The following is a 22,283-nucleotide window of genomic DNA, read 5'->3' as shown; positions in this document are numbered from 1 at the left end:
TCAAAGCAAATTACCATCTGTTCTTGGTCAAACTGTTAGACATTATCATTGCTATTTAGATATATAAGATAAACATAATTTCTAAAGCAAAGACAAATACCAAAAGCAAAAGATCTCTGAATTCTTACCTGTTCACTCTCCTAGGACACTTGTCTGGTTTAATATCTACCTCATAGAGGTAGACATCGATCTTTGGAATTTCAACTTGAAAACAGTTAGCCAGCAATTTAATGGGTTTGCCCATGGTGCCATAGCCAGGTCTTCTGGGCACCATGAGTAGGGGCTGGGCCCCAACGGGTCCTGCCAGGAAAGGGGAAAAAAAAGAGAGAAACACTCTTACAAGCTGCATTTAATAATCCTGTCAACCAGAGTAAGTTAGAATTTTAAGTACAGTTGATAATGCTTGAAGCCTAGTGCTGAAAGATGACATCGTTTCTAACACCAATTTCTTTCACCCCACTTTACTTTCCTCATTAAAACAAACATAAAAAGAAACAAAAACTGGGTACCTCTGGAAAATTGTTTTGGAAGGGGTAGAAAGGAGCACACAAACCCAGGTGAGCATAAACAAAGCACAAATTGTATCCAAAAAGTATGCAACCAATAGCAAAGTAAACTTAAAGAAGGGTAAGAGCAAATGAACAAAATAAAAAACAATATGCAATAAAAAGGATCAACAAAGCACAAAATCAATTATTGGAAAAGATAACTAAAATTGATAAATTCCAGTGATTTTTATAACAGAAGAAAAAAAGGCTTAAGTAACCAATATAAACGGAAAAAAAAGTATCAGTATCACTACAGATACAGAAGACATTACAAACATTGTTAATAAATTTGAAAGTTTGATGAAATAGACTAAGTCCTAGAAAGATACAGCTTACTGGTATACAAAAGCATATAAAATTTGAAAAGTTCTCTTTTCAAATAAAATAAAATGTAAAATGGTGCAGCTGTTTTGGAAAACAGTACAGTGGTTCCTCAAAACATTAAAAATAGAATTACCATACGATCCAGTAGATCCATGATCTACTTCTGGTTATAAACCCAAAAGAATTGAAAGCAGGGTATTGAAAAGATAATTATACACCTATGCTCATAGCAGTACTATTCACAATAGACGAAAGGTGGAAGCAACCTAAGTGTCCACTGATGCATGAATGGATAAAGAAAATCTGGTATATAACTATAATGGGACATCAATCAGCCTTAAAAAGGAAGGAAATTCTGACACATGCTACAACATAGATGAAACTTGTAGAGGTCATGCTAAGTGAAATAAGCCAGTCACAAAAAGACACTGTATGATTCCACTTATTAATACCTAGAGTAGTCATATTCATAGAGACAAAGCAGAAGGGTGGTTGCCAGGGGCTGGGGGAAAAGGTAGAAAAAGGAATTGTTGCTTAATGAGTATAGTTTCAGTTTTGCAAAATGAAAAGAGTTCTGGCGATTGGTTGCACAACAATGTGAATGTACTTAAATACTACTAAATTGTACACTTAAAAATTGCTAAGGTAGCAAATTTAATGTTATATATATTTTATCACAGTTAAGAAAAAAACAAACCCTAGGTGATATCTAGCATTAAGTTTTTGAAGCTCAAAATGTTGTAGCTTTGTTAAACAAAATTCAAACAATAAATTCAGTTAGTAAATTAGTAACTATTATCTAAATGAATTTACATTTAAAATATCTGAAAAGTGCTGTAACTATTTGAAAAAATTAAATATTCACACACATGCACACACTAAAAAATTCCAGATCCAGATGGCTTCACTAGAGAATTATACCAAACATTTAAGGAAAGAAATAATACTAATCTTAAACAAATTCTTCCAGAGACTAGGAAAAAAGATAATTAACAACTTTTCTTCACTGTGGATTAAAGTGCTACCTGCATCACTTATTTTTAAATTTTGTTTTCATATATTTGTAAGATCTTTTCTGAGGGCATAATCTTTCCTGCTATCCTAAACTGAGATAGGTAATAATGAGTAATTCTAGACTAGGTCATAGTTCTGGCTCTGCCATTTATCTAACCACTTGACCTTTGTTAAATATTAATAGCCCTGAAATTCTATTTCCTGATGTATAAAATGGAAATAATACCTAATCTGCCTCTTTCTTATGAATCCTGTCAGGATAAAATCAGAACATGAACAACAGATAAAATTTATCAAGCTCTTACCAAACCTTGTAATAACTTTTTTTAAACTATTGAGGTATAGTTGATTTACATTGTTGTGTTTAATTTCTGCTGTACAGCAAAGTGACTCAGTTATACATATATATTCTTTTTCATATTCTTTTCCAATATGGTTTATCACAGGATATTGAATATAGTTCCCTGTGCTATACAGTAGGACCTTGTTGTTTATCCATCTGATATATAATAGTTTACATCTGCTAATCCCAAACTCCCAGTCCTTCCCTCCCCAACCCCGCCTCTCCCTTGGCAAGCACAAATCTGTTCTCTCTGTCTGTAGTCTGTTTCTGTTTCATAGATATGTTCATTTGTGTCGTACTTTAGGTTCCACATATAAGTGATATCATATGGTATTTGTCTTTCTCTTTCTGACTTACTTCGCTTAGTATGATAATCTCTAGGTCCATCCATGTTGCTGCAAATGACATTATTTTATTCTTTTTAATGGCTGAGTAATATTCCATTGTGTACATATACCACATCTTCTTTATCCATTCATCTGTTGATGGACATTTAGGCTGTTTCCATGTCTTGGCTATTGTAAATAGTGCTGCTATGAACATAGGGGTGCATGTAGCTTTTCGAATTACAGTTTTGTCTGGGTATATGCCCAGGAGTGGGATTGCTGGATCATATGGCAACTCTATTTTTAGTTTTTTGAGGAACCTCCATACTGTTTTCCATAGTAGCTGCACCAATTTACATTCCCACCAACAGTGTAGGAGGGTTCCTTTTTCTCCACACACTCCAGCATTTATTATTTATAGATTTGATGATGGTCATTCTGACAGTGATACCTCACTGTAGTTTTTTTTTTTTCTCTCACTGTAGTTTTGATTTTCATTTTTCTAATAATTAGCGATGTGGAACATCTTTTCATGTTCCTGTTGGCCATCTTTATGTCTTCTTTGGAGAAATGTCTATTTAGGTCTTCTGCCCACTTTTTTTAGTGGGTTGTTTGGTTTTTTTTGGTCATTGAATTGTAGGAGCTGTTTGTATATTTTGGAAATTAAGCCCTTGTTGGTCGCATCACTTGCAAATATTTTTCTCCCAGTCCGTAGGATGCCTTTTCATTTTGTTTATGGTTTCCTTTGCTGTGCAAAACCTTATAAGTTTGATTATAAATCATACCAATGTTTTCTTAGGTCAGTCTCCCAAGGCAATAGAAATAAAAGCAAAAATAAACAAATGGAACCCCAAACTTCATAATGATTTTATAGATGAAGAAAACTGAAATGATTTGCCTAAAATTTCATAGCTAGTAAGTAGCAGAACTAGGATTGGAACCCATTCTGCTGTGCTCTCTATTTTGTTCCATTGATATATTTGTTTATCCTTTTGTCAATAATACACTGCCTCGATTATGGTATTTCACAGTAAGTTTTGAAATCAGGTACTGTCAATCAGTTCTCTGACTTTCATCTCCTTTAATATCATGTAGCTGTTCTGGGTATTTTGCCTTTCCGTATAAACTTTACAATCAGTTTGTCAATATCCACAAAATAACTTGCTGGGATTTTGTTTGGAATTGTGCTAAGTATATAAATCAAGTTGAGAAGAGCTGACATCTTTATACTGAGTTTTCCTATCCATGTATAATAAAATATCTCTATTTATTTAGATTTTCTTTGATTTCTTTGATTTTTTTAAATCAGAGTTTTGTAGTTTTCCTCACATAGATCTTGTATGTATTTTGTTAGATTTATACCTAAGTACTTCTTTCTTTTCTTTTTTTGGTGCTAATGTATAAGGCTACAATAATCGCGACAGTGTGGGTTTTCGTCAAAGAAGAGAAAAATACATCAGAAGAATACATAGCCCCAAAATTGAACCACACAGTCAACTGATCTTTGACAAAGGAGCAAAGGCAATTCAATGGAAAAAGGACAGTCTTTTCAAGCAATGGTGCTGATGAACAAGTGGATGGATATCCACATGCTAAAGGGGAAAAAAAAAAAAAAAGAATCCAGACACAGACCTAAAACTTTTTTCAAAAATTAACTCAGGGGGGACTTCCCTGGTGGCGCAGTGGTTAAGAATCCGCCTGACAATGCAGGGGACAAGGGTTTGATCCCTGGTCTGGGAAGATCCCACATGCTTCGGAACAACTAAGCCCGTGCGCCACAACTACTGAGCCCGCATGCCACAACTACTGAAGCCCGCGCACCTAGAGCCCGTAATCCTCAACAGAAGCCACCGCAATGAGAAGTCTGCGCAGAGTAGCCCCTGCTCGCTGCAACTAGAGAAAGCCCATGCGCCGTGAAGAAGACCCAACGAAGCCCAAAAATAAATTAATAAAATAAATAAATTTATAAAAATAAAATAAAGGGAAATAGTCTTCCAACTAGTGGTTGTGATACAGAATGTCTGATTTTCAGTAACCTATTCTTAATTATTCCATGCTCTTAAGAAGGCATTTTGTTCCATCTTATCCAGATTTTTTAGTTTTCTTTAGTGGAAGTTCTGAGCCTAATAAAATAATCTGTCTACTCTACATGGAGAAAATTCTATAGCTATTTAACTACCTGCATTTTCATATAAATTGAGTGATCTGAGGACAGAGTTTATGAGTGACTCATATTTCTATCCCTAACACTAAAGAGCACATCATATTAAGTCCCTTGTTCTGATTCCATGATTACAGAGCAACCTTCTGATTACTGTCTATATACCCATATAGACGGCCGGAGGGAGATAAGTCGCTGACTAGTCAACATGAATCTTCTTTATGCTCTGGAAATAGTATTTTTCTTTGTAAATGATTAAATTGGCATTATGATTTATATATTAGTTTCTTGTGAACTTGGTTAGCATCAATCAGTCCCTCAAGGTGATGATCAGCTCTGGATGCCTGAAAAAACCAAGCATCAGGATCTGCAAAGCTAGGGACCAGACTGTGGAGCACAGTGACCCTCTGTCATACTACCTCATAAATTTGTTTGAGTAATCTGAATCCCTTCCACTACATTTTCAAGTTTCATAGTAGCAAACACACTGTATATATATAAAATGTTATATTCTGTTCCCACTTAACATAGCATCATAAGCATATCTGTATTACTAAGGTCTTCATAATCATAATTTTAATGGTTCTGTAATAATACATTAAGTTGATGAACTAAAACTGACCAGGTTCCACTCAAGAATATTTAGCTTGCTTCCAATGTTTCACTATTATAAATAGTGAAACATAAGCAGTTGTAGTGGATATTCACAGGATGGTATGCTAAACACAACCCCACACTTTTCCTCCACCTACTGGCTATTCTCTTGAAAACTATACACTCTCTCAAGTACTATATGAATACCAGCAATTGATATGTTCTTACGTGAATCTGACACCACAACTGACTGGTCTAAGGGATGGACACCAGAACCAAGAGAAAGTAATGAGCCTTTTCCCTGGGACTTTTTTTTTTGTTTTAACTTGGGACCTAAACAACAATCAGGTATTTCCTCTTCAGGGACTAAAGCTGTGAGATATAATAGCTGTTAGAGATCAGGTGTTCTGATGTGTAGAAAAAGCCAATCAACAGTGAGAGGAAATGGAAGCTACATGTAGACAGCTACAAATAGAGAGAAATCAAAATAAGAGATGGAGTAGTCTGATACCATGAGTTACTAGTTCCACCTGCTCCAGATGCAAGCTCAGCTGCAAACCTGTTCTTCCTATTCAACCTGCCTTGGATTCCATGAGCCAATAAACCCCTTTTGCTTAAATTAGTTTCAGTTGGATTTCTGTTATTTGCAACTAAAACTCTTAACTGATAAAAAGAGTAATTATGTTAATTACTTCAACTGAAGTATGGTCTCAAACCTGAGTTCAAATTCCAGATCTAATGACCAGGGGAAATTCACAGCCTCTAAGACTCAGTTGCCTATTATTATTATTATTTTCATTTATATGTGGGATCTTTTTTTTTTTAACATCTTTATTGGAGTATAACTGCTTTACAATGGTGTGTTAGTTTCTGCTTTATAAGAAAGTGAATCAGCTATACGTACACATGTATCCCCATATCTCCTCCCTCTTGCGTCTCCCTCCCACCCTCCCTATCCCACCCCTCTAGGTGGTCACAAAGCACCAAGCTGATCTCCCTGTGCTATGCAGCTGCTTCCCACTAGCTATCTATTTTACATTTGGTAGTGTATTTTTTTTAATGATAGTTAGACTGCACAACACAATGATTTGACATACCTGTGCACTGTGAAAAGATTCTCCCCATCAAGTTAATTAACTCATTCATCACTCCACATATTCACCTTTTTTGGGGGATGAGGGGGGACTTAGAACATTTAAGTTCTACTCTCTCAGCAAATTTCAATTATACAACAGAGTATTATCAACTATAGTCACTATATTATACATTAGATCCTCAGACCTTGTTTATCTTATAGTTCAAAGTTTGTACCCTTGTACCAACCTTTCCCTATTTCCCCCACTCCCTGGCAACCATTTTTCTACTGCTTCTGAGTTTGACTTTTTTTTTTTAGATTCCACATGTAAGTGATACCATGTAGTATTTGTCTTTGTCTTATTATACTTAGCATAGTGTCCTCCAGGCTCATCCATGTTGTCAGAAATAACAGGATTCCCTTCTTTTTTTAAGGTTGAGTAATATTCACTATGTGTATGTGTGTGTGTGTGTGTGTGTGTGTGTGTGTGTGTGTATACACATATCACATTTTCTTAATTCATTCATCCGCTGATGGATACTTAAGATAGTCTCCATACCTTGGCTATTGTGAATGCTGCAATGAACGTTAGAGTACAGATATCTCTTTAAGATAATGGTTTCGTTTCCTTCAGATATATACCCAGAAGTGGGATTGCTGGAATATATGGTAGCCCTATTCTTCTTTTTTTTTTAAATATTGGAGTATAGTTGATTAACAATGTTGTGTTAGCTTCACGTGAACAGTAAAGTGATTCAGTTATACATATACATGTGTCTATTTTTTTCAAATTCTTTCCCCATCTAGGTTATTACAGAATATTGCGCAGAGGTCCCTGTGCTATACAGTAGGTCCTGTTGGTTATCTATTTTAAACACAGCAGTGTGTACATGTCAATCCCAAACTCCCAATCTATCTCTCCCCTCCACCCTTCCCCCCTGGTAAAGGAACATATGGTAGCTCTATTTTTAGTTTCTTGAGGAACCTCCATACAGTTTTCCACCGTGGCTGTACCAGTTTATGTTCCCACCAACAGTGTATAAGGCTTCTCTTTTCTCCACACTCACAACAGCATTTATCATTTTGTCTTTTTGATAAAAGTCATCTTAACAGGTATGAGGTTATATCTCACTGTGGTTTTGATTTGCATTTCCATGATGACTGGTGATGTTGAGCACCTTTTATGTACCAGTTGGCCATTTGTATGTCTTCTTTGGAAAAATGTCTATTCAGGTCCTTTGCCCATTTTACATTTTTAATAAATTTATCTATCTATCTATCTATTTATGGCTGCATTGGGTCTTCGTTGTTGGGTCTTCGTTGCTGTGTGGGCTTTCTCTACTTGCGGCGAGCGGGGGCTACTCTTCGTTGTGGTGAGCGGGCTTCTCATTGCAGTGGCTTCTCTTGTTGCAGAGCTCAGGCTCTAGGCGCGTGGGCTTTAGTAGTTGTGGCACGTGGGCTCAGTAGTTGTGGTTCGCGGGCTCTAGAGTGCAGGCTCAGTAGTTGTGGCGCACAGGCTTAGCTGCTCCGCCCTTTGCCCATTTTTTAATTGAGTTGGTTTTTTTGCTACTGAGTTGTAAGAGTTTCTTGTATATTTTGGATAGCAACCCTTTATCAGGTATGTGGTGTGCAAATATTTTCTCCCATTCTATAAGTTTCCTTTTAATTTTGTCAATGGTTTCCTTTGCTGAGCAGAAGCTTTTTAGTTTGATGCAGTCTCACCTGTTTATTTTTGCTTTTGTTGCCTTTGCTTTTGGTATTAAATTTAAAAAATCATTGCCAAGACCAACGTCAAGGAGCTCACGTGCTATGTTTTCTTCTAGGAGTTTTATGGTTTCAGGTCTTCTGTTAAAGTCTTTGATCCATTTTAATTTTTATATATGGCATAAGTTGGGGTCTAGTTTCATTCTTTTGCATATGAATATCCACTTTGCCCAACACCATTTATTGAAGAGACTATCCTTTCCCCACTGTATAGTCTTTGCTCCTTTGTCAAAAACTAACTGACCATACATGCATGGGTTTATTTCTGGGCTCACATTGATCTATGTGCCTATTTTTATGCCAATACCACACTGTTTTGATATAACTTTATAATATAGTTTGAAATCAGGAAGTTTTCTTTGTTCATCTTTGTTCATCTTTCTTAAGACTGCTTTAGCTATAGGGGGTCTTTTGTGGTTCCACATAAATTTTAGGATTCACTATTTTTTTTTTTTTTTCTTAATGCTATTCTTCTCTGCTTACATTCTTTTTATGTATGTATGTATGTAAGTATGGCTTTGTTGGGTCTTCATTTCTGTGCGAGGGCTTTCTCTAGTTGCGGCAAGCGGGGGCCACTCTTCATCGCGGTGCGCGGGCCTCTCACTATCGCGGCCTCTCATTGCCGAGCACAGGCTCCAGATGCGCAGGCTCAGTAATTGTGGCTCACGGGCCGAGTTGCTCCGCGGCATGTGGGATCTTCCCAGACCAGGGCTCGAACCCACGTCGCCTGCATTGGCAGGCAGACTCTCAACCACTGCGCCACCAGGGAAGCCCTAAATTTTAGGATTGTTTTTTCTATTTCTGTAGAAAATGCCATTGCAATTTTTTTCTTTTTTTTTTTGCCATTGCAATTTTGATAGGGACTGCACTGAATCTGTAGATCACTTTGGGTAGTGTGGACATTTAAACAATATTAATTCTTCCAATCCATGAGCACAGGATATCTTTCCATATAGTGTGTCTTCTTTGATTTCTTTCATCAATGTCTTATAGTTATCAATGTGCAGATCTTTGACTTTCTTGGTTAAATTTATTCATAAGCATTTCATTGTTTTTGATGCTACCGTAAATGGGACTTTTAAAAAATTTATCTTTTTGATATTTAGTTTTTAGTGTATAGAAATGCAGTAGATTTTGGCTTTTTTGTTATAAATTTATTTATTTTTTTATTTATTTATTTGGCTGCATCGGGTCTTAGTTGCAGCACGTGGGATCTTCGTTGAGGCATGTGGGATCTTTTGTTATGTTGCGTGGGCTTCTCTAGTTGTGGCATGCAGGCTCCAGAGCATGTGGACTCAGTAGTTGCAGCACGCGGGCTCTCTAGTTGTGGCGCATGGGCGCTAGAGCGCACGGACTCAGTAGTTGTGGTGCGCAGGCTCAGGTGCCCCTCGGTATGTGGGATCTTAGTTCCCCGACCAGGGATCAAACCTGCGTCCCCTGCACTGGAAGGCGGATTCTTAACCACTGGACCACCAGGGAAGTCCCGAAATGCAATAGATTTTGTATATTGATTTTGTATCCCGCAACTCTACTAAATTCATTTATTACTTCTAACAGTTTTTCATGCAGTCTTTAGGGTTTTCTATATATAATAGCATGTCATCTGCAAATAGAGACAATTTTACTCCTTCCATTCCAATTCAGATGCTTTTTCTTTCTTTTTCTTGCCTAACTGTTCTGGCTAGGACTTCCAGCACTATTTGAATAAAAGTGTTGAGAGGAGGCTTCTTGTCTTGCTCCTGATCTCAGAGGAAAAGCTTTCAGCTTTTCACCACTGAGTATGATACTATCTGTGGGCTTTGTCATATATGGCCTTTCTTATGTTGAGGTACATTCAGTTACCTTATTTTAAAAATGAGATAAAATGACCTATACATTCTAGATGTGCCTGGCACAGAAGCCATTAAAAAAAGTAGTAGCTCTTCAATAAATATTAATACAAATAAACAGCTACAACATTTCACACAACTATGCTAAGTGAATTTCTCTGCATTAAGCACCTACTGTTTTACTTGGGGGAGCTAGAGAGGGAAAGTGGCATATAGAATTTTTTCCTTCAGATAAATTTCAAAAATAGACCTACCACGTCAAAGGATAGGAACAGAAACATGTTTCTGACTCTTGGTATTTACTACCAAACTGGCACATGAATGCATTACTATCACCAGATTTCTCTCCTGTGCCCTCTCTAGCATTAGGCATTACAATTTTTAAAAACCTTTTATGTATTCAAAAAAATAACTTTCTGCTGTTTTATTTACATGTGATGACTATCAAGATTGGCTTAATAATGTTTTATTTTTCTATAACCCCCATTCTCTTCTGAAATTCACTGCCCCCATAGACAAGTTTTTAAAAATCAAAAACATAAAAAGTCATTTATCTATTTATTGAACCATTATTATGTTCGAGGTTTTATAGATACATGCATTAATTAATAAGTCAGTTACTTTGCTTAAGTAGTTCACAATATACTCGGGGATATCCCAAAATTACAACAACAACAGCTAACATGTATTGAGTATTATATATCTGATATACATTTGGTGATTTCTTACAACATACCTTTTGAGGCAGGTACTATATTATACTGAGGAAACTGAAGCACAAGGAGATTAAAAAACATGTTCACAGAAAGTGGCAAAGCTAGGATTTGCAAATAGGCAGTCTGATTTCAGAGCCTGGGCTTTTAATCAGTACGCTATACTACTACAAACTAACATGTGCTGAAAGTCTATCATTCATTAAGTCATCCATTCATTGACTCGTAAATGTGTTCAACAAATATTTACTGTATCCTAAGTGCCAAACATTGTTCAAGTGAATAATAATTTTAATAATAACAATAAGGACCTGGTCCTCATGAAGGTTTTATAGGGGTGTGGGGCAGATTATATTGTATTTCTTTTTTGCCGATTAGGTAGTAATAACTGCTATAAAACAATAAGATAGGTTAGGGCTTCCCTGGTGGCGCAGTGGTTAAGAATCAGCCTGCCAATGCAGGGGACACGGGTTCGAGCCCTGCTCTGGGAAGATTCCCACATGCCGCAGAGCAACTAAGCCTGTGCGCCACAACTACTGAGCCTGCGCTCTAGAGCCCACGAGCCACAACTACTGAGCCCGCGTGCCATAACTACTGAAGCCCGCGCACCTAGAGCCCGTGCTCTGCAACAAGAGAAGCCACCCAATGAGAAGCACGGGCACCGCAATGAAGAGTAGCCCCCGCTCGCCGCTTAGCCCGCGCACAGCAACAAAGACCCAATGCAGCCAAAAATAAAAATAAATAAATTTATTTAAAAAAAAAAAAAGATAGGTTACGGGGATAGAAAATGTCTGTGTGTGTGTGGGGTGGGGAGGTAGTTAGCCATATTAGGTAGGTTTGTCAAAGAAGACCTCTTTGAAAAGGTGACAAGTAGGCAGAAAACAGAAGTGAAAGAAAAAGTCATGTAGACAGCTGAGAGAGCATTCCAGGCAAGGAAAACTCAAGTATAAAGGAAAAAGCAGAAGTTTGCTTGGTGTTTGATGAACAGCAAGGAGACCACTGTGCCTGGAGCAGAGAGAACGGTAGGAGATGAGGTCAGAAAGATACTGGGAGATCAGATCTTATAGGATTTGCAAGCCATGATGAGGTCTTTGGATTTTATTCTGAGACATGAGAAACCAACAAAGGGTTCTGAATCAAGAAGCATTATGATCTGACTTAAACTTTTTTAAAACAATCACTCTAGCTGCTGTATGAAAAATTATATGTAAAAGTACAAGCAGGGAGACCAGTTAGTAGGCTAGTCGACTTTCCAGGCAAAAGATAATGTTGGCTAGGGCAGAGGTGGTAGCAGCTATGGGAATGAGGTCAATGTGGAAAATATTTAGACGGTAGACCTAATGAGAACTGCTAATGGATTAGGTGTGGGGTATGAGAGAAAAGAGATCTCAAAGCTTTTCGGTCTAAGCAACTAAAAGAATTGGAAATGCACTTACTGAGACAGGAAAGACTCAGGAATAATAGAAAGCTTTGAGAAGAAATCAAGAGGATTCTTAGGACATGTTAACGTTAAGGTTTCTGTACAAGTAGGCATCTAGTAGGCAGTTAGATGGGTGTGGAGTTCAAGGGAGAGGTCCAGGCTGGAGATGTAGATATGAGTGCCCTTGGCATATTAGTGATATTTGAAACCACTGGACCAGAGGAGATCACCCAGACTGTGGCAGGATACAGAATACTACTAATAAGCTCTGGGAAACTCCCAATGTTTAGAGATTGGGGAGATGAAGATGAAACAGCAAAGGAAGCAGAAAAGTGATAGCCAATAAGCTTGGAGGAGGACCTGGAGAATGTGGTAGCCAGGAAGCCAAGTGGAAAAGGAATGTCCAGAAGGAAGCAAAGTAATCACATGAAGTTGAAGAGACAAATAAAATTAAGATTTGGGAACTGACTACTGGGTTTAACAAATTCTTTGTTGACTTTGATAAAAGCAATTTCAGTGAAGTTCTAGGGACAAAAACCTGACTGCAGCTAAGTTCAAAAAGAATACCCTGAGGGGACTTCCCTGGTGGTCCTGTGGTTAAGACTCCACACTTCCACTGCACGGGATGGGGGTTCGATCCCTGGTTGGACGGGGAACTAAGATCCCACATGCCTTGAATCTGATCAAGCTTTTTGGTCCTAGCAGTTTACAGTAAATTTAGAGAAACACGTTAAATTACACCATGAAGATGGAACCAGCAAAATCCAGACTGTGAGAAAGTCTAAAAGGACAAACAATCCATAAATTGTAGGGGGAAAGAGGATAGAAAACTTACAAATTAAGAGGCACTTAAAAGACATATCAATCATTCACAATGTGGGAAACTTATCTGGATCCTGACTCAAAAATGAAATAAATTTTAAAAAGGCAAATTGTTTAAAAAAAAAAAAAGAATAATATCTGAGACAAGTTGAAATTTGAATACTGACTTAATATTTGATATAAAGGGTTATACTATTATTTTATGCTGTGATAATGGTACTGTGGCTTATTTAAAGAGTCCATAACTCTCTCTCTTTTTTTTTTTTTTGGCTTCACCTTGCAAGGTTCCCCAACCAGGGACGGAACCTGCTCCCCCTGCAGTGAAGACACAGAGTCTTAACCACTGGACCACCAGGGAAGTCCCCCATATCTCTTACAGATGTACTTAGTAGATATTTATAAATAAAATATTATTATGTCTAGAATATGCTTCAGAAAATACAGGGGAGGGGAAAGTAGAACGGACATGACTGGACATGGGCGATGGGTACATGGGAGTTTATTATACAGTTCTGCATATACATCCTCAATTTTCTATAATAAAATGTCTTAAAAATTAGGAACAGAGGAATTGTCATTTCCTTTGCATACTGAATCTCTTTACTATACCATTATACAGATAAGGAAACTATGATTCAGGAAGATTAAAAGCACTGCCCAAAGTAACAATTAATTTTTTTTAATAGACTTTATTTTTTAGAGCAGTTGTGGGTTCACAGCAAAACTGAGCAGAAGGTAGAGATTGCCCATATGCCTCCTGCCCCCACATGGGCACAGCCTCCCTGACTATTAACATCCCCACACCAGAGTGGTACATTTGTTACAATCAATGAACCTACAATGACACATCATTACCATGTTAATTTGAGAGCCAGGATTTGTTTCCAAAACCCATGCTTTCTACACTATATTACACTGACGATTTTTTTCTCCATTATTGTTATTTTCCCTGATGCTTTTTATACAAACTGGTAAAAACCAAAATTCTATTTCATGAATAAGCAATGTAACAGAACTCTACTGTAATTGACTATAAAATCATCAAATTTAAGTATATAAAATATTTTAATGTAAATTATTGGAAGAAATAATTCTGTCAATACAACAAATTATACTTCCAGAGAGGCATATTTTAGTTATTTAACAAATACATATATTGCTCACTAGAGTTGAAAATATAATTACACAGAAATAAAAAGCACTATCTGGAATTTCTACCTCAAACTTTTCTTTTAGTAGCTATAGCAAGTACTGGCTAATAACAACTAACCATGTTAAACTTCAAACAAAAAACCATACATTTTCAAAGCATATGTGTGTGTTGTTCACTGACCTAACAATCTAACATGTATTAGTGAGTCCAAAGCTAAATTACAGTCTATAGTAAATGTGACTGATGAAAATAAGCAATGAATAAATAAGAATCAACTATAGCATTACTATAGCCTATTACCAAATTATGGATTTTCACTGGGAACTTTTGCTTTGATATTCATGGGATACCTCATTTCAACCATTCTACTTCTAGGAATTTATCCTAAAGCAATCACTGGATCACTATACAAAGATGTATATATTAGGATAATTACCTAAGTTTTAGTTATAATTTTATAAAAAACTGGAAAAAAATCTAATCCACCATCAATGACACTAATTAATAATATAAAATTAAATGCGGGAATTCCCTGGCAGTCCAGTGGTTAGAACTTCGTGCTTTCACTGCCAAGGGCCTGGGTTCAATCCCTGCTCTGGGAACTAAGATCCCACAAGCCACGCAGTGCAGCCAAAAAAAAAAAAAAAAAAATTAAATGCTATGTACTCAGTAAAAATTATTATATTGCTATATTGCTATATAGATATAAGTAATGATAAGGAAAGCTATCCATGATACAATACTGAGTAGAAAAAGCAGGCTAAAAACAATATGATGATAGATGGATGGACGTTTGAGAAGATATACAAGAAAAAATTAGCAATGGTTTTATCTGGAGAATGGGATCATATTATTGTCATTTCTGTTTTAGACTTTCCTATACTGTTCGCTTTTTTAAAAATAATAAACATGCATTTTTACAACCAGGAAAAAATTTTTATTTTTGTTTTGAAAAAATAAATATACTGTGTTGACCTCAAAATTTGACATAATTAAATGCCTCTGTTTACTAGTTAAGTCCACAAGGCTAACTAGTAAACATCAGCATGAGATTTCAGTAACTTCTTATCTACTAAGTCTACCTATTCATTCAATGAACCTGTACAAACACAATGCACTTATATCAGATTACATTTATTATATTCACTGTAGCTAAATAATCACTCTAGAACATTCAGACTGTTGGGGGTTAAATTTCTCAGATGCACAGTGGGGAACCATTATTTCAAAGCCATTTTTCCCCTTGGAAAACAAGCAGCCCACGCACTATGGAAATGCCTTGAGATTTATTTTATAATTAAAGTTTGGGTAGCTTTTGAAAAACTTTGATCACCCAAGCAAAAATTTAGAAAAATTTTGAGTAATTTTAGAGAATGCCACTTTTATGTTAAATACACAGATAGAGAGCAAGTCCTAATTTAGAAGCTATAAGTTTCTTCAAACAAACAAAAAAAATGACTTCACTGCTAAGATATAAGCCTATTTTGCAATCTATTCTTCAACCTTTTTTACAATTCAGAGATATATTAATGAACTTCTGTTGTTAGATTTAGAAATCAGTTAAAATATCAAATACTGGTAATGACTCAAAAATTGTATTATGTAAGCCTACAACCGAGAACACTTTCTTGCAAAAATGAAGAATATAAAAATATCCCATGACTATATCCTACAGATATCTTCTGATTTCTCAAGAACCTGATAATTTAGAAACAACGGAGGAACAACTGGCTGATTTAAAACAAAGAATTCTTCCAGATTATTTCATTAAACTAACATTCCAGACTAATGTACATAATTTTTTATTGCAACCAAACCACAGAGAGCCCACATTTAAGATATAAGAGAAAGCATCAGTGTGTAACAAGATTTTGCTAAATCTCAGTAGTCTTTTTTTTTTTTAAAGCAATGGGTAGCCAAAGAAGATCATTAATATTAAAAACACAGATAATGGCAGAAAACTATAGAAACTCCAAATACAGAAAGGCTGTTCATGTATCCTAACAGTATAACCACTATGGTTGAAAAACCACACAATATTCTTTCTCACATCTGTTTTGTTAATGAGCCAAGAATGAGGGTCTATTGAGTATCCTAGACAACTGAATTAGAAGCAGGAATGTCTGGTGAATGCTGTTCATCACAACAAACCGAGACTAAACAGGTTTGGAAAGAATACTATTCTTAAATAAATTATCTTTTTAGCTTTACCTTCCTGAAAACAGATCACTTGCCTTTTCCTCCCATCCATTAAAACAAAACAAAACAAAACCACACGTAAATTACTTAAGATACTAGTTTTAAGTACTATAAGAGGAAAAAAATTTTTTAGATTAACGAAATATAATATTTAATTCATCTTTCACTTAGACCCTCAATTATTTTAAGACTATGGAAACCAGTGTGAAAAAAGATGGTTGTGATATAAAGCAATGTAGTATTCAATTAGAATCTAACAGTTTATGACAATTCGGCAAGAATTCTATCCCGAGCCAGGGTTTTTCCATATACAACATAGAACTTTTCCTGGAAATGTCCCCTTTACAGGGCCTCTGGCCTCTTTGCATACTTTCAGACCAGGCCTACAGAACCAAACAAATGCAATGTTCCCACTGGAGAATATAAATTAATTCTAAATTATCAACCTATTACATAAAATTCTCTGAAAGAGCTAAGGTAGCACTTAGAAACTGTTTCATTCATTTTAACCACTTTCCTAAATTACTTAATTTAAAAAAATTTTTTTTAATTAATACATTTATTAGCTTGGAAATTGGTTTAAAACTTTAAAGAGTGGTTATATCAGGGTGATGAAATCAAGGATAATTTTTTAAAGTCTTCATCATGTTAATCGAATTACGTTTAAGGGTTTCATAGATGTTCTTTTTCCCGCTTTACTTTCAAGTCTTTGTTTAGAAGAAAAAAGTTGTTTCTTGCCTCCTTTACAGTTTTCCCTCAGGGTTTTCCATCACTATCAGAGAAATTAAATTCTAAAACAAAAATCAAAATAATCTTGCACATTTTTATAAGTCCCAATGCCAGTCAAGAGCAGTAAATACTAGAAAAAAAGTTATAATGGCCACTCCAGAGCAGCACTAGCTAAAAGTTAAGCGACAACAAAGTAGAAAAACCTTTTCCATGTTTACAATTCATGCCCTCTAGGCAGAACAGCATTTTATCTTCTTCAAGACAAAAATCTACAAGTGAGAAAATCTATATAACAATAAAAACATTTCCCAAGGGATTAAAGACATACTAAACTGAAAACCTAATGGCATTACATATTTTAGTACTTTGAATCCACAACTTTTATCCACCTCATTCAAATTTAGCTTCCACACATCCTTTGGAACTTGTTCTCAAATGACTTTTCTTGATTTTTATTATTAAAGAAACGCAGAGTCCTAAAACAACTACATTCAAACAGGAATTCAAGAATATAACTAAGAAACATAGTCTATTCACTTTTGCAAGACTTTATAAGACATCTACCAAACATGTCAAATCACTTTGCATTATTATTAATTTAAGGTAATAGAAAATGTTTTTCTTCCATTGGTAGGTAAGTACAATTCCTTCTGCCCTTAACAGTAGTCTGACTTTACCTAAAAATACAGACTAGAATAGTACAGTCCTAAAAAATAGCTACTCAGGAGAACTGATATCTTAATGAACATTTCTGCTTCTTTTATTCCCACTTTATTTGGAATGAAAATATAACATATATACTCTTAGTCCAGCTGTAATTAAAGCATAAAAAAATAGGGTTTCATCAGAAGTTCCCCTAACTAAGGAGTCATAGGCACAAATGCTAAACTATTGATTATTATTATTTAAAAACCAATTGTGCCTGCCAGCTTTTCGGTTAAATCAGTGTTCACACAGTACTAAATCACTACATTGTACAGGACATCCTTAAAAAATCACTTAAAATATTACCTGCAAAAGGGAAGAATAGACAAATATTAACTTTTAGTGAAGAACGATTTGCCAAGAAACAATTATATAGAATTTGTATCTCTAGTCCTCTAAAGTAAATAAATTTAAGTTTTCTATGTATCCACCTAACAATTAGAATTTAAAATATTTTGCCGTAAGATTCCTGAGAATCTCCACACAAAAGAAAAACTTAGAACAAAACTGGAGAGCCAACATCCAACACTGACTCAATAGACTATCAGAGAAAATATGCATCTAAAATTTTTTAAACCAAAATATGTATCTGTCAAATTCTTGATTTTAGACTTAGTTGCACATTTTTCCCAACTATGCTTTCGATTTCACTTGCAGCATAACAATTACACATCTCAGGAAGAATGAAAATTTTGTTTTTGATGATGACAATCTTAAGCCAAATTATACTTTACCTTCATCATTAAATTACAGTCAATCATGTATAAACTGCACTGAAGAATAAACTTTGTGTTTCACGATGTCCAAGCATATGGCTGACAAATCTAACTATACCTCCGCAGATGTGAGGACAGTTAAATAGGTATATATTTCAGCAACGGCCCATGCAAAAAGAACTAAAACTTATCTATAGCTCAAGAATTCTTAGGAGCGTTTACTGAATCGTACTTGGCGAGTTGGACCCCTTGGCTAGGCAGTTTGACTTCAGAAGTATTTTCTAAGATGTTGTCCGTATATTTGGGAATAATTTCACATGAAAAATCCAAAAAAGAAAAGAACCTTAAAAAATTTTGGAAATATCTTTAAAATTTTAGGATAAGTAGTAAAGTGTTTAACTTTCATGTTTGTTTTCCAGGCTCAACAACAGAACAGTTATGTAAAAATCACGTATAGCTCCCAAATCATCACATTCCCTAAACAGTGTATTAGAAAACTGGAAAACAAAGGCAAGACAGTTTCGGAAACCTATAAATCAATGATAAACAAACGAGAGTCTAAAGCTCTTCACAATCTAGACAAACCTTTCCCTTTTTAAGGAGACGTGAAAAAAAAAAAAAAAAGGAGCATGCAAAAGAGACACGGTAAAAACTGATTAGAGAAAATTCCATATAATAAAACTTGTAATAAACGCTTTTCCCCAGCCCACCTCTACAATTCCTAAGGGCTTTTTGCATCTACTTGACAATTATACTCCTTAACGTAGTCAACAAAATCTTTAATATCATTATGTCACTGGTTTCTTTCATATAAGTTTTTCTTATCTCATATTCAGGTGCCTCCCAAATTGGCAAAATGAGATGTGAATTTCAGAGACTTGTGGTACTATTAGTAAGAAGACACCCGCCGCTTAATATTTTCATAATTAATTTATAAAACTGTGACTGGCTGGATGAAGCATACTTCCAAATTTAACATACCAAATATGATCATTTGGAAAGCAAATCGTTATGTAACACCTACTTTATGTCCTTCAATTAATTACAGACCGTAAAAAGTGCTTTTTCTTTTTTTAAGATAAGTACTGCCCATGATGCAATTTTTTCTCAAGACTGTCATTTTTTTCCCAAGAAGAGAAGCAGTTTTCTTAAATTCCAAATTTCCAAGAATATGACAGCCGATTCTCTAGGGAATATAGAATGAAAATATATATATATAGTCAGCAATTTTAAGATCTACCTCGATCCAGGCTGATATGACATTTCCAAGATCCTCAGGAACTATTATATGTACCATGCTGCCACAAACATAGATGAGAACTCGGGGATGGAAGAAATTCCATCTTGCATTTGACGTTGCACTAATACTAATACGTTTCAAACTTAATTCTCATCTGTTATCTTAATGTATCTTCACAACTACATAAGGGAGAGACATACGGGAGAAGGCTGGCCACCCAGTGCCTCTACGGGACACACTACCGGATTAAAGAACACACACCCCGTTGTATCTTCAACTGGAGTAACAAAAAAGATGGCAAACCCTTCTAGACTCCGGGGAAAAAAGAGTAATATCGCCTAGGGAACCCCAAACTTCAATCCTTTGAGCAGTGTCTCCTCCCCGCAGTGTCATCGCCTACTCCGTGGCTCCAGGGAACTGCGGCGGGGCTGCGGGGAGGCGGAGGAAGGGCCGGGCGCGGGGCCGATGGGGGACGGCGCTCACCTCGCGCACCTGGGCCGGGGCGCAGGGAGCAACGATGCTCTGCGGTTACCCCCAACGGAAGGACCAGCAGCTCTGACTCACTCACCTGCGGAGCCGATTTCCATTCATGGAGCTGGGGGGAGTGCTTCCAGCGAGAAGGGCGCCCGCCACTGAGGGCAAGGAGGCGGCGCAGGGGGCGACGCGGCGCGACAGGAACCCTCACTCGGCCCCGAGGCGGGGTGGTGACGGCTTCTCCTCAGCAACCGCACTCCGAAAGCTCTCGTCAGGAAGAGCGGCCGTCGGGAGGCAGCGCGCAACTAGGAGAGAGGAAGAAGCGTGAGGCGAGAAGAGACGGGCTCCGTGCGGAACTTGCGTCGCCCGCGGCCGCCTACGATCCCAGTGCCCCTCCACGACTGCGGCGCCGCCGCCGACCTCCCCGGGGGCCGCCCCCGGAAGCCTGATGGCGTCAGTTCCGCTGCCCGGGCTCTCGCCCGACATCCAAGCCTCGCCTCTCCGCCCTAACCGTGCGGGCGCGACGTCTGTGCGGGCGCGGCCGGCACGAAGGACGCAGGGGAGGTGTCGCGGAGCGGGCGCCGAGCCTGGGCGGGGCCTGGGGCGAGCGCGATTGGGTGCGGCCAGTGGCCGCGAGCTGGGCGGGGCCTGCCCTCCCGCGGTCCTCCGCCGGGCCGTGCCGGCTGGAGACAACCCCGAGGGGCTGGACTCCTCCCGCCACCTGGTGCGGGACAGTGCTTGCCCGAGGCGAGGTCGCGGAGGGTGGCATAGCTAACCTGGACAGGAGCCTTCCTGAAGCGTGGCTGGTCTGAGGTGTAGGACCAAGACCTGCAGCTGTGAAGGCCCCGGGCCGATCTTGTCTTGGGCTGAGGCCCCCTTCTTCTCGAGGCCCTCCCACCACGCCCAGCTGGGACCGACCCACGCACCTCCTCCTCTGCAGGCGGTCAAGTGACCACCAACAGTTGATCAAGCCTGTAGAGTTGCTTTGACGACCATTTTTTTGGGGGGGGGGGGAAATGTACAATATAACTTGGGGAAAGATTATGAAACAGGACTTGACACAAACATCAGATCGAATAATTTCCATGTTAAAAACTCTTTAATAACGCCTGGTCACACCAGGACCCAAACTCCATCGCGGGGCCAGCTGTAGGCGTAACGGGACCCCTGCCTTTCCCCTCAAGCGAGACTCTTCCCCATCATTACGCGACAGCTATACTGGTTGGCCTCCCCTAACGGGGAAAGCGCTTTTCTATTAGACCTGGAGCCTCTCTGCTTCTGGTTCCCTTGGCCAGGAGCCCTCTCCTTCCTCTTCACACTCACCCCTTCCCCTCCGCCCCTCAACCGCTCGTCATACCTCAACTTAAGACATTTCAGATGCCTTTCCCGGACCTCCGATCTATGGTGAGGTACTCTGTATACTATGACAGTATCTCCTTAATAACCCCTCTCCCAATCTGCAATTTTTGTTCACTAGTTTATTGGGTGCCCCCTCCTCCACTAGAATGTAAGCTTTATAAGGTTATTAGGACGAGCACATTAGTATTTGTTGCCTGAAAGAAATGTGATACTATTTTATTCAGGTTGAGGAATGATTCATGATTTTTCTCTATGTGTCTAAATATCAGTAATGTTTAGACTTTTAACAATCAAAATACATTATTTTTTTAAAGCTTGGGACAAAGAGGAAAGGGAAAAAAAAAAATCTTTAGTTCCCCCCCCAGTCACTGTGGGACTTTGGATCAGTCACTTGAACCTCTGGGCTTCAGTTTCCTCACAGTTGTTGTGAAGTTAGGGAATGTACATAAAGCACCGAGAAAATCCTCCCTAAATGTTAGTGAGGGCATTTACTATTGTTATCATTTTGAAGCACTTATTAGATGCACCTACCGTAAACACTTAATAAATGGATGGGATTCAAACCCATATCTGCCTCCAATTCTGCGTCACTCCTTCCTTCCCATCCTTACCCCTTATACTGAAAATGCCCTCCCCAATTTCAAAATATCAAATGTCACTAGATGAAACACTGTATCTTAAAAGTTATTTTCAATCTTTGACTATACACAATCCAAGTCCTTAGCAGCACTTAACAGAGGTAAATACCAACTCTTTTGCAAGTCTTTCACCCTCA

General features: G+C 37.7%; 1 protein-coding gene across 1 annotated transcript in view; it reads right to left on the bottom strand.

Annotated features, from left to right (window-relative positions):
- Nucleotides 1–20,582, bottom strand: part of LOC132348931 (protein argonaute-3) — a 118,824-nt gene extending 98,242 nt beyond the window's left edge. The window contains exons 1-2 of the mRNA XM_059896916.1: nt 20,244–20,582; nt 129–300 (exon numbers count right to left, since the gene is read on the bottom strand). Coding sequence (XP_059752899.1) covers nt 129–300; nt 20,244–20,262 — 191 coding nt within the window. The 5' untranslated portion in view covers nt 20,263–20,582. The remainder of the gene's footprint in view (nt 1–128; nt 301–20,243) is intronic.
- Nucleotides 20,583–22,283: the final 1,701 nt, after the last annotated feature.

The sequence above is a fragment of the Balaenoptera ricei genome, chromosome 1 (assembly GCF_028023285.1).
Source record: "Balaenoptera ricei isolate mBalRic1 chromosome 1, mBalRic1.hap2, whole genome shotgun sequence".
Lineage (NCBI taxonomy): Eukaryota > Metazoa > Chordata > Mammalia > Artiodactyla > Balaenopteridae > Balaenoptera > Balaenoptera ricei.
The sequence above is the reverse complement of the archived record's forward strand: the minus strand, read 5'-3'. Positions and strand labels throughout refer to the sequence as shown.